Source organism: Leptinotarsa decemlineata, unplaced genomic scaffold (genome assembly GCF_025532065.1).
Source record: "Leptinotarsa decemlineata unplaced genomic scaffold, Ldec_3_MD MMD2_P_RNA_scaffold_5, whole genome shotgun sequence".
Taxonomy (NCBI): Eukaryota; Metazoa; Arthropoda; class Insecta; order Coleoptera; family Chrysomelidae; genus Leptinotarsa; species Leptinotarsa decemlineata.
Window position 1 is genome coordinate 10995425 of NW_027412532.1, and position 13892 is coordinate 11009316.

General features: G+C 37.2%; 1 protein-coding gene across 3 annotated transcripts in view; it reads left to right on the forward strand.

Annotated features, from left to right (window-relative positions):
• The window catches only part of ninaC (STKc_myosinIII_N_like and MYSc_Myo21 domain-containing protein ninaC), a 53009-nt gene that overhangs the window by 4033 nt on the left and 35084 nt on the right, over positions 1–13892 (forward strand). For all 3 annotated transcript variants that reach the window (XM_074169528.1, XM_074169527.1, XM_074169530.1), the window contains exons 2-3: positions 1006–1334; positions 3408–3512. In XM_074169528.1, the coding sequence (XP_074025629.1) occupies positions 1062–1334; positions 3408–3512 (378 nt within the window). In that variant the 5' untranslated portion in view covers positions 1006–1061. The remainder of the gene's footprint in view (positions 1–1005; positions 1335–3407; positions 3513–13892) is intronic.

Sequence of the window (13892 nt, forward strand, 5' to 3'; positions counted from 1 at the left end):
ACCTATTATACAATATATGTTTTTCAGACGAAAGTTCTTTCATGTTGAATGATGAAGTGAATAGACACAATTGTCGTTTCTGGAACGATGTAATCTCAATAGAGACACATATACAAATCTATTACATGACTGTGTAGATCCTATGGTTACACAAATTTTAGAAAATGTTGACAATTGAGTAGAAAATGAAATAATTATTCCAGTAAAATGGTGCACCGCCACATATTGATTTACGGGTGAGACAGTTTTTGAACGAACCTTTTCCACTGCGTTGGATCGGCAAAAGGGGTCCAGTGGAGTGTCCAGCTAGATCACCTGATCTCACACCTATGAAATTTTTCCTGTGAGGACACCTGAAATCAAAATTGTACTCTACGAATCCCACAAATCTAGAAGTCTGCGACAGAGAATTGTTCGGTAATGCCGATTTCCGACACCGGACATCTTCAATAATGTAAGGAACGCTTTAGAAAGTAGACTGTATAATTGTATGGAACTAGATGGTGATCATTTTGAACACTTCATCCATTGATTCTGTTGCCATTGATATTACATTTGTTGATTTCCTCAATAAAATGAGCGACAGGAATTTTCTGTTTTTTCTTAAATAAAACGTTCAACATTCAATTCCTCAATAACGAATGAACCAATTTCGAAAAAAATCACAGAATTAATAGAGGACAAAAGACCTTTCAAATGATGTATCACACGACCCCCATGCCATTGAAAGAAAAGGGGGGGTAGTTGCTGACCGTAGGGGGGTATGATTTCCATATCAGTATTAGTTCCCCTAGAAATAGATATTGACACTTTCTTTGAAATTTTCGATAACACGTCCGTTTCTGACTTTCAGGGGTGGTCAAGTTTTCGTTAGAAAAAATGGTAACCATGATACTTCTGATACCCCATATCGTCAAATTTATTGCATGTGATGAATGTTTAATTCATCTGAAGTATATTTTTGATATAAGTACTTAAAATACAATATTTTCATTTTATTTACAGATTCTCTAGTATTTGCCTGCTCATTGTGAAAATTGTTGAAATTCAAATATAAAAGAATGAAAATTAATTTCTCTGAAATACCGGAACCCGGAAAACGGTACGAGTTCGGCGAAATATACGGATATGGAGTTTATGGAAAAGTATATTCAGCGACTGACACACAGGCGAGCAAGAAAAACGTGGCGATCAAACTTCAAAAGTATGAGGAAAGTTCCAAACAGTTTGTCGAAGAAGAGTATAAAATATTGAGAGATTTCAGTCACCACTTGAACATTGTCGACTTCTATGGAATTTATCGAATAGGAATAGAGATTTGGATGGTCTTAGAGGTGAGTATGATAAGTGAAAAATTCGATTCAATGCTGTCAAAAGTTTTCATTCTGCATCAATGTATGAGTAAGATTCAGCATTTTTTTCTGTTCTCTTGACTAGTTTGTATTTATTGAGATACTGTGATTCATATCACTAAAATAGATAAGTCTTCGTTTTCGTATTGTTCAGAAATATATCTTTCCAAAGAAAAAAGTACAAAGGAAGAATCATAGACGAATCGAAATGTACAAATCATTAGTGATCACATGATTAACCAAAGAAAAACAGTAGGACCCTGAACACTGCACAGGGAACGTTCTGTAAATTCACCAATTTCAGAAGGAAATAACTGTATATGATATGAGCGTTAAAAGTAAGTTTTCATTTTGTGCGGAACGAAAGTAATGAAGAACAATAGTAAGATATTGTGTGTTCCTGACGATACTAAAGAAGCTGGAAAATGAGCTTCAATTGAAAATCGGCTCAGCAGAACGATATCGCATATTCTAATTTTCTCAACTGGTGTAGACTTAAAAACGTCGAAGGAAATTTCAGCGAAACCGTCTTCTTAGTCTATCTAGAAAAGAAATCAAAAATATGGAACTTGTCAACTTTGTGGGGCAAGTTTTCAATGATAAAGTCGAGTGCGCTCTTCTATACAGGCATATCGAAATTGAGAAACCCATATTGCATGACAATATTGTATTTATTAGTTTTGTATTTCACGACTCACACGTAGGTAATATTTCAATCCCGTAAGTATATCTACATGGTTGAGGTAGGGAATATTTCCGAAGATAGTGCACAGTTACGAAAACAGAGCTGTATAATTCGGTGACTAGAGGTTACCTGAGAGGACTAGGAAAATGTTTCTTGGCTAGTGAGAGCAATTAGTATCCTGCAGTTATGGATTTTCCTTGAAATGCGTCATCTGAGACTTGCTTTCCATGCCAACGCCGATCAGGTCCTCGCCAGATTCAGAAAAATGTACCAAGGTCTATTAACCTCAGAGGGGAGTATTCTTCACAAGAAAAGTCGAGCCCAGGTAGCAGATAACCTACCCCAACATTTACCGGTGTAGGTTCCATCAGCGAGTTAAGAAAAGCAACCAAAGTTATGGAGGAATAAGTTTTGGACCCCTCACAAAGCAACGATTCGTTATCAAGTCATTTTTGGCTGAGTTCAGAACCTCTATATTGGAAAATTCATCATACTCACCATATCTAGCTCCGTTTGACTTTTTTATGTTCCCGAAATTGGAGAAAATATTGAAAGCACCAGGTTTTATGCAGTAGAAGCTTTTATGAAGACTATGAACAGCTCATACTGTTTTGAATCGTGAAGAGCTCAAATAGATGAAAGTAAGAACAGTGGAAGGAGTATATTGAAGGGGATAGGGTAAAATCTGTTGAAAAATGGAAAAGTCACAACAAAAATCCTAGCTAGTCATACCGCATTTAGTGATTCATCAGAAGCTTTGTGCTAAAAGCTGATCAACCAGACTAAATGACCTTCAATATCCACGACAAAGTTAAGAATGAATTCTTTGAATATAATCTGTATTTTTTCAACAATTGAAATGATACATCTCATTACAAAATATCCAATCTGCTTCAACAATTCGATCACTCTGTTTTTACTTGTATTTTATTTCACTGTTATTTCATTTCAGGTTTTTTTGCTCAATATAATTGGTTTTTAATTCAGCTTTTTTTAATTCTTCTTTTTAGTTTTTCAGGGATTTCAAATCATTTTATATAATATCAGACAATGGAAGTCCGAACTAATGACATTCATCATGAAATATTGTCAATCAATTTCAAACAAAATTAAAATCACTAACTCAAATACTGACCCTTTGATAAATTACCCAAGAACCATTCGAACTATAATCATTCCGTTGAGGTTCAATCTCGAAACCTTTTCTCATAATTGCAGGTTACGTTGAGAATAATGAATTTACAATAAGTTATTGTGTGTCACTATTACAAATTAAATAATTTATATTAATTGCTCTTGTCTTGTGGTGAGCCAACAAAACAGGAATGATTGATTTACGGTTATGATTTATTTTTATTATTTATTTCAAGCCCTGCGAAGGAGGTCCAGTTATCGACCTGGTGAATGGTTTATTGGCAAAAAACCGGAGGATGGCCGAAGAACATATTGCATATGTCATCAAAGAAACTGTCAGAGTAAGTAGTGGATTTATAATACTCATTTTGTATTGTATGTATGGACTGCTTTCCAAGGGAAGGGTGGACTGAATTGACTTGTATTAGTATTGAAAGATTATTTATGGTAACGATTGATAATTATAGAAACAGATGACATGGAAAATTATTATCTATTGTTATGGAATTGACTTCGAAATGTTCTCACTACAACCTATAGCTAGGTCACGAATTTGATTGTATATATCGCGGACATTGAAAGACCCCTTGAAAGACTGGGGTTGGAAGTCACATTTTCTGTCTTTTGCATTTTCAATGTCCACTTTCATAAATTATCAATGAAATTTTTTGTTTTCTCCAACATCATCCATAAAAGACATATGACAATTCTTATGGGGTTTTGACTCCGAGCCAGGGATAGCTGTCACAGTATCTCGGGCAGGTAGTCACATATGTGACTACCTCAACATATGGAACATATGGAAACCCATCATCAAGCGAAAAATGGCCAACTCTCGCCAAAACGGTCATCTCCCACGGAACCAGTGAAGCGGAAAATGGAAAGCGAGATAAGTGAAAGTACTCGAACGACCTATAAATAGTCATCTCTCGGAGGAATCAGTCCAGTCATCACCCGAAGACGATTGTAGATACTAACAATCGAAACGTCGTGAACAAACGTGACTTGGAATCTCTCTACTTTTGATTTTTATTTTCTTTTTTCATTTCTTCATTTTTATTTATTCAATTGTTCTATTTTTACTTGTATTTTATTTCACTATTATTTCATTTCAGGTTTATTTTGGTTGATATAATTGTTATTTTCAGCTATTCATTTTCAATTCTTCCTGTTTAGTTGTTTCAGGGATTTCAAATCATTTTATATAGTAGACAATGGAAGTCTGAACTAGTGAAATTCATCATGAAACATTGTCAATCACCTTCAAACAAACTGGCAACTGTAATTCGGTTTTTAGAATATTCTTGGGAGACAAACCGGAATAAATACTTGATTCCATATAGGTAACCAATTTTTGGTTATCAAAATAAAAACTTATCTCTTTTCACAAAACAGTGTCAGACTGTGATAATAATTGATCCCAAAATCACTCATCTCGCAGCACGCAGTATCATTACATGAAAAACTAGTCGATCCGACTTTCTCATATGATACCATGACATTTTTATAATTTTTCCTAAAACAAACAAAATTGTATGTAGCAGAAGTTCAAAAAGTCAACAAAAAATGTAGCATAAATATTTATGGTGTTGGTTTTCACATGTGACTACCAGCCCCCATCAAGTTGAGACAACGAGCCCCTGAACACATTTCAAAACATAACCCCCTAAAATAACATAACTCTGATTCAATATTTATTCATGAAAACGAATAGTGATACCATGTATTTCCATGTATCACTATACGTTGTATCATCAAAAATACATAAAATAATATATATCTACGGAAAACTATAGTATACTTATGAGACTCGACACAAATGCACAAAAATTTACTTTCGCCGTCCGAAAAAAACAAGAGTACGGTTCTCCCTCACACAATATGAGCATGAACTAAAGTGATGTTAGAATGGAGGAATTGCTCTCGCGATCTTTCGATTTTGTTCATTCAATTTTTTAATATGGCCGCCGTGACAACCAACCCATGAGGCAACCATACCCGGTCTCCCCTACGTGAAAATGTATCGCATTTCAGCTTTTTGATAAGAAGCACAATAGTGTGCATATTACTTGACGCCGAGCGGATGATACCAACTTGTTTTCAAAAATATAAAGGGGGTTTGTGATAGATAACTCGTTAGAAATGTATTTCAATTTTCTATTCAGCACTTATCCATATTTGGGAATAGTATCAGCCGTTCCTTCGTAATCAGCAGTTTTATTATAAAAAACCACTTCAGTTCCTTGCAATAAATGTTCAAAGTGCTATAAATGACACGTTAAATGGTGAGACCTCGTTAGTTCTTAGCTCGCACAAGTTTCGACTGTTGATAGTCGTCTTTCGTTGGAGGGGGAGATCTGGTTAACGGAAAAACATATTTTAACAGATGTCTTCAATATCTCATTCGCTTCCTGGCAATAATGGAGTTTGTATAAAAAATAATTTCTTACATTATGTTTCCGGGGTAATTTCCTCAGGAACACTTCTAATTCCATAGTTGAGCTTTGGAATAGACTGTGGTTGTGTACTTGAGATTTTACGAATCCACACAAAAAATCTAAGGACATCATATCAGGTGAATTAGCTTGCCATTCTATACTTTTTGTCTATTAACCGGTTAGGATCATTGTTATCTAGCGCAGCCTGTCGTAATGAAGAGTTACTGCATCTTGCCGAAACGTAACACCAGTTGAAAACTCATTTGGGTTTGTCAATCATCCAAAACACTAGATAGTCAGAAATGGATCCTCAAAATGGCACACTGGTTGTTTCTAAGGGAATTCATGTGAACAGATAAATTAAATAGTGAAAAACATTTTTGAAACAAATTTCAATGAAAATGCTCTAGAATGAATAATAATATAATAATAATATTCAGATATCCAATACAAATATGAAAATCATCAAATGAAACAAATAAACGAGAATACAAAATCACGAAGCGTCAGTGGTGAGATCCTATAATTTTATTATTTCTACGTCACGTTACTTGTATATATTATTCAGATATGAGCCATATTTGGTGTTGACATAGTAGGGTGTATTATCATAGTTGGGAATGTTGTTATAGTTGGGTGTATTTTCATATTTGCAATAGGGATAGTGCCTTGTAATTTTTTGTTTTTCAAGTTCAAGACTTTTGTAAGTTTTGATTCACCGCATCATGGAGAAGTTTCCTTTCACTGAGCATAATCCAAAGTTTCATTTTATTGTTATATGAAGTAGGAGAATATATTTTTTAATTGTTTCAGGTACCATGTTGTGAAGTCGAGGTCCAAGATAGTTTGCACATCGTGCATCGTGGGTAGTTTATTTTGTCTCCTCCTCATATCATATTTGTGCTCGACAGATTCAGTTAAAGTTTTTTGTTTTCATACATTAATTAAGATATTGAAACAGAAAATCTGCCTAACATCCAGTACTTGAGACTCTTTGAATATGTTGTCACTCAAGTATGTGGCTTTTTTCCCATAAATTATTTTCAGTATCCACTTTTGGATTCTTGAGGTGATAATAACTCACACCTCCCCATCCTACGATTCCATAAGACAATATTGAATGAACCAGAGCGTAATTTATGTCTAAAAAATCTTTCAAATACTTGAATCTAGACAAACACCCTCTTAGTTTTCTTACTAAGAATTTGGAGATCCCATCTCATATACCTGTCAATAATAACGCCCAGGTATTTAATCGAGATGTCTTCTGGAATTTCGCAATTTTTTCCGAATTTGATTGGCCCCATATTAGGTAAGTATGATGATTGAGAAGTGAGTGGTTTTTGGTTTTTTCTAAGTTGAGAGTGAGCTTGTTATATCTAAACCATTCATCATATTTGGCAAAATCGTTTTCGACCATCATTTTTAAATTAGTCCACGAGTCCGACTGGTAGAAGATGGCGGTATCATCAGCAAAACTTATTACCCTCTGTGTTCACACTAAAAATACTGTTCATGTATATAATGAATAGAAGAGGACCTAGTACCGTTCCTTGGGGTACACCGTATGTAACAGTCATCGAACTACTCATAATACCACCTATGCTGACACTCTGCTCTCGGTTTGATGAATGGTCTTTCAGTTATTTGTATATATTTCCTCTCATCTCGTAATTTTCCAATGTTCTGAGCAGCTTTTTATGACAGACAGTATAGAATGCTTTCGACAAATCAACAAAAATGCCTAGAGCCGGTTTTTCTTCATCGATAGCCTCATATATTCTTGATGTTAAATTGTGAATTGCATCTTCCGTCGATTTACCTTGTCTGAAACCATACTGTGAGCATGAAAGGACTTTGTGATTACTCAAAAAATTCACTATTCCTACTTTGATTATTTTTTCCATTATTTTAGCCATGTTGGACATTAAAGAGACAGGTCTATCTTCAGCAGTTTTGGGAAACATCCCGTATGAAAACATCTATTTATAAGATATGTGACTGTTTTTTTATTTCAATGGACATCTCTTTCAGAGTCTCAGAGAGTATATCGTCAGGACCCGGTGATTTCTTAGGTTTTAGTTTCATTATCATTTCAAGAACTTCATCTTCGTCTGTGTCATAGAGATACAGGGTGTTTCGCAATCTTCAATTCATCAATGAATCAATGAATCTCCTAATTCATTGAAATTATGTGGTATGGTTATTCTTTCCGCGTATGTTTTGCCCAGTGTAGTGTAGTGTTGGTTGAATTTATCTGCAATATGTTTTATGTTTTCTATTACGTTACCATTTTCCAATTGAATTTTTTTTATTTGTGTTTCCGTCTCAGATTTTTTGCAAATTCCATTCACACACTTCCAAAGCCCATTCGAGTTGTTGCTATTTGCACTTATGACCTTTTTAGAGTACTCTTTCTTTGCTAATTTTATTGATTTATTTATTTTGATTCTGTACAAATGTTATTTTTTCCTCAGAGTTTGATTTTCGGGGTTTTTGATCAAATCTTTGCACATTTTTTTTTCTGATAGATTCGTATATTGCAGATGTAACCCATTTCTTCTTGTTTACTGAGTCAGCGTTTCTGGTCTTGACCAATCGCGTATTTTTTTCTATAAGTTGCTTCATTTTATTGATGAATTTTGCTTTTATAATGTTTGGATCTTCTTTGTTGTATATATCCGTCTAGTGTTCTTTTTGCAATTGAAGTCTCAGACTATCGTACTTGATATATTTTTTGACTTGCCTTTTTTCAGAACAAGTATCAGAGTTGTGATTTAGTTTCGGAATAGTTAAAGCAATTGGGTGATGATCTGTTATATTTGCCTCAAATATAAACGACTCTATTTCAGTATTTATGCTTTTCACAAAGAAGTGGTCAATGCAAGTTTAGCTCTCCGGACAAGTGACTTTGTTAATATATCAGTACATGTAATATGATTTTATATTCTTCTACATAATTATTGTCAGCTAACAGATCAATATTCAAGTCTCCCGTTATAATGTGTATATCATTTTTCTTAGAAGTATTCAAGTAATTCAATAGCTGGGCATTGAATTGATTTGGGCAGGTGTTTGGGGATCTGTAAATACTCGTTATTATTGTTTGTTGATTATCTATTCGTGTTTTTAGTTCGAGTTCCTTTTGCTCTCCAATATTCTTAATGTTATATGAAAATTCTAGGTCTTTTCGTATACAAGTGATCACTCCATCATTCATGTTGAGCATGCTTTCATTATATAAAGCATGATATCCCGTCATTTCGATTAGTTGAAGATCATACACCGCATACATTTCTGACACTATTATAATATCGATTTGAGTTTCTAACTCAAGGAATAACTCAAGGAATACTGATACTTAAATTTCGTAGGGGAAACTGTTCTTCATTTATTGTAATCACATTAATTTCATATAATATGAAAACTTGTCGTGACTTTCACCCATTTTATAAATCTAAAAAAAAGAACATAAAATTATTTTTTCAGAATTACTCATGTCAAGATCCAGTTATACATTGTTACTGTAAATATCAGCCTCATCGTAAGCACTATTTTATAATTCAGACTTTTTTAAATAATTTCCTAACAATTATTTTATATTACTTCTTATGATGAATTTCAATTTACCTCATAAATATGTACTAATTTTTTATTTTTATCATTTACTGATATGGCTCTATCACGTACATCCCTTCGGCGATGCTCCTTCTGTGATGGCGTTCTTCATTTACTCCTTTTTATATTTGAGAATTATGTATACCTTTTACCACTCCCCACACCGTGGGATAAGTGATCATTGGGTAAGAGTATCATGTGCCCTGAGCCAGCGCAGTGAGCCAAGAATGACAACCTTCTGCATCTGTCCGGCTAAGATTTCTGCCTTAGTGCGGCAAGCCGGTATGATTTTAAGATTTGAGATTATCATTATTATCATTATTATTATTATTATGAGTATTGTCTCTACAGAAGTGAATTCTTAAGCTGCGTTTATCGACCATCGGTGATACACAATATAGGGCACTATTCTTTCCACCTTCGAACACCATTGACTTGTGTGTATGAAGTATCGACTTCTGGGGGTTATCATTGGTAGAAGAACAACAGCTGGTTAACGGAAAACTATATTTTTTGAACAGATTCGCATGTATCAAAAAGTGTATCGTTATCGTTTTCCATTTCATTGCAAAAGTGACATTAATAAGTCTAATCACTAAATATTCTCGTCCAAATGAAGGTTCGCATCCATAAATAACTCAAAAAGCTTCTTGTTTTATGACTGTAATTATGGCCAATTTATGAGAAAATGTATAATATTCAAGCCTGAAAATGTTGCACACTTAAGCTGAGGTGATATACGATGCATAGCTCTTCGTAAAAAAGATAATGAAAGTCATTTTATGTTGAGAATCTTCTGTTTTTCTACTTCTGTTCGTTTAATAACTGCCTACTTATGGGATAGTTGAAATTGAATTCAATCCGTCTCATTCGAATGTATCGAAGACATTTCTTGTCGCTTCTTCGTTCAAAGTTAATAGCTCAACTGATTAAACCTGGTTTAATTATAATAATTACACGAGAAACAGGGAGAAATCTTGTTAAAGTGACCGGATACTGCACTGAAATTGTCCAGGATGGATTATAAAATTATCTCTTGTGATGACAATATATCATTCAATATGACATAATGTTTTTGTTTCATTTCTTTCTTACTTGAGACCATATCATAAAATTGAAGTGGCTGACTGAGTCTGACCAAGTAATATATAATAAAGAATAGGGCCATTCAGGACAGATTATGGTTACAACTCACGAATCCGAATTTGAATAGTCGATAACATTTGGATTTCTAATTCCCAATCTGATAGTATTTTCAAAATAATAACAAATAATAAAACGAACGATGAAAATTCAGAACCACAAACGGAAAAAGGTATACATTTATTCATTATTCTGCCTCCCACCCCGGAGTATGTGTCTATGGAGTTGTTTCTAGAATTTGTCTGGCGCAGTGGTACATCCTACTGAATCAACTGCAGATAAAGCTCATGACTAGTAGATATCAATTTAGTTTGTTCGGGATATTCAGACGATTCACTCCGTCTGAAATGACTGACTTGACGAGGAGCTAGTACACCGAAACCAGTCTATTGATGGTCGTCACGACAAAATGAAATATATAGGAAGTTATTTCTGATGAATATTTCAAATGGAAGACGTTCCACAGGTGGCTGATGGTTCAGATGTCTGCGTGGTATTAGCTAGATTAGTTGTGGTTTTTCCGACGGGTATCTGAGAGGCAAGGGCGAGGTGTTTCCACCTGAACTTTCAAATACCCAAACTGGGCGCATGGAAAATCCCAAAACAGGCATCCATATGCCTAAGTGAACTCAGTTCACCCTGTGACGGGTTGTGTTATGATCATAAGTGTATAACATATTATTATCACCGTAGTGTGCGCTGGTCAGGCCCTATCCCCCGAAGCCCCGATACATTCGGGAGGGCGCGCCAGCATAATCAACCAATGACCACTCCCCACACCGTGTGGTAAGTGATCATTGGGTCCGAGAATCATGTGCCCTGAGCAAACGCAGTGAGCCAAGAATGACAGCCTTCTGCATCTGTGCGGCTAAGATTTCTGCCTTAGTGCGGCAAGCCGGTATGATTTTGAGATTCGAGAGTAGAGAAGACATCATTCCACCAAGGACTCCAACAATCAGAACGACCATCTTGACAGAGTGATCTGGATAGAGTCTGCGGAGTTCGAAGAGAAAATCTCGATATTTTATCCGTTTTTCCTCCTCTTTTCTGACGATATTCGTCTCGCCAGGAGCTGAAAACTCCACGACAAATATCGTTTTGGTCTGGTGGTCGAGAAGGACTACATCAGGCTTATTGGCTTGTATGAGCCTGAGGGTGGGGAACGAATAGTTCCAATAAATTCGGCACTTCTCGTTCCCCACAACGGATTCAATATCCCCCGGAGCGTACGGCAACATCGGTGTCTCGTCAATACCGTAAGAGTGCCGTAGATGGTAATATAGCACTCTTAGGGCCGGGTTATGTCGATGTATATATGTATATAGGCCGAGATCGCATATGCTGGACATGCTGATAGCAAGTGCATTAGGGTCTCGGGCGCCTCGCGCCAGGCACTGCACCTTGTGTCAGGAACCTCTATACCCATCACGCGACTGCGGTAGACTAAGGTGTTGAAGACACCATCCTGGCAAGCCATGATGAACCCCTCAGTTTCCGACTTCAGCCCACTCGACCAGAGAAAAGCGAACGTCAGGCGCTTTGATAAGCCAAGGTCTTCAATATTATTGAAGAAGACCCCATGCATTGGCTTATCCCTGTGTCTCCGCAGAAGTAAGGTGATCTCTGCGGCTTTTATCTGAGCTTTTTGCTGAACGGGTTCCAACTTGGTGACAGAGTTGTAGTCACCTCGTTCAGAGTCGAAAACTATACCGAGTTCATCAGCTGCTCGAGCAGCTGCCCTAAGGAGAAATGCTCCAATTCCTGCTCTCTCATGGTCACGGACCATGCAGAGAAGGGGATCCGAACTCCTGACGACTTCACAGGCTGTATCCAGTACCATTCTGTCATATACTAATATTATAATTAATATTATTATTTTTTACCGTAGTTTACGCTGGTCAGGCCCTATCCCCCGAAGCCCCGATACATTCGGGAGGGCGCGCCAGCATTATCAACCAACGACCACTTCCCACACCGTGAGATAAAGTTATTGAGTCCGAGAATCATACGCCCTAAGCGAGCGCTGTGAGCCAAGAATAACAGCCTTCTGCATCTGTCCGGATAGAATTTCTGACTTAGTGCGGCGAGCCGGTATGGTTTCAAGATTAGAGAGGGCATCATTCCACCAAGGACTCCAATAATCAAAACAACCATCTTGATAGAATGGTCCGGAATCGAAACTGCGAAGTTCGATGAGGAAATCTCGATATTTTATCCGTTTTTCCTCCTCTTTTCGGACAATATTTATCTCGCCAGGAGCTGAAAACTCCACTGCTCCACTGCTCCACTGCTCTGGTGTTCGAGGGAGGCTACATCGGGCTTATTAGCTTGTATGAGCCTAAGGATGGGACAAGAATAGTTCCAAAAAATTCAATACTTCTCGTTCTCCACAACGGATTCAATATCCCTCGGAGCGTACGGCAACACCGTTGTTTCGTCAATACCGTAAGAGTGTCGTAGCACTCTGAGGGCCGCGTTATATCAATGGATATAGACCAAAACCGGATATGCTGGATATGCTGATAGCAACTGGGTCTCGGGCGCCTCGCGTCATGCCCTACACCTTGTGTCAGGAACCTGTATACCCATTACGCGACTGCGGTAGACGAAGGTGTTGAAGACATCATCCTGGCAAGCCATGATGAACCCCTCAGTTTCCGACTTCAGCCCATTCGACCTGAGAAAAGCAAAAGTCAGGCGCATTGATGAGCCAAGGTCTCCAATGTTATGGAAGAAGACCCCATGCATTGGCTTATCCTTGTGTTTCCGCAGAAGTGAGGTGATCTCTGCGGCTTTTATATAAGCTTTTTGCTGAGCGCGTTCCAACTCGATGACAGAGTTGTGATCACCTCGTTTAGTGTCAAAAACTAAACCGAGTTCATCAGCTGCTCGGGCAGCTACCCTGAAGAGAAATGCCCCAATCATTGATCTCTTATGGTTGCGGACCATGCAGAGAAGAGAATCCGAACTCCTAATGACTTTACAGGATAAGTCCAGTAGCATTCTGTCATGTATACCCTCGAAAGTCAGAAGTCCACGGCCTTCCTATTGTCGGGGAAAGTACAACCGAGGAACGAACGATTTGGAATGCAAACTCCTATAGAGATGCATCATTTTTCGGGTCTTTACGTCGAGTTGATACAACTTCTCCCGAGTCCACTAATCCAAACGAGTAGAGTAAGAATGGAACGGCAAGAATATTTGCTGCAGCAACTTTGTTGTTCCCTGACAATTCCGATGTTTGTCGAAATTCGTGCTGATACTTGCCGCGGAGAGAGGTATTCATTGCTGTTACCTCTTGTGAGTGGCGTCGTTCCACCACTAGGTGAGAATACGTCTCTCCAGCATCCAAACGGTGTAAGATGTTTCCATCTACGAGCTGCACATCATCTCCGTAGTTTCCGCTTCGTAGTCTTTTGAGATGGACCATTGCACATTTGGCTATCCCGAATTTCATACCGATAGCATGCCCTCACCCTCAAGGACTGATGGAAATCCTTCTCTCCAGAGGCATAAAGTTCA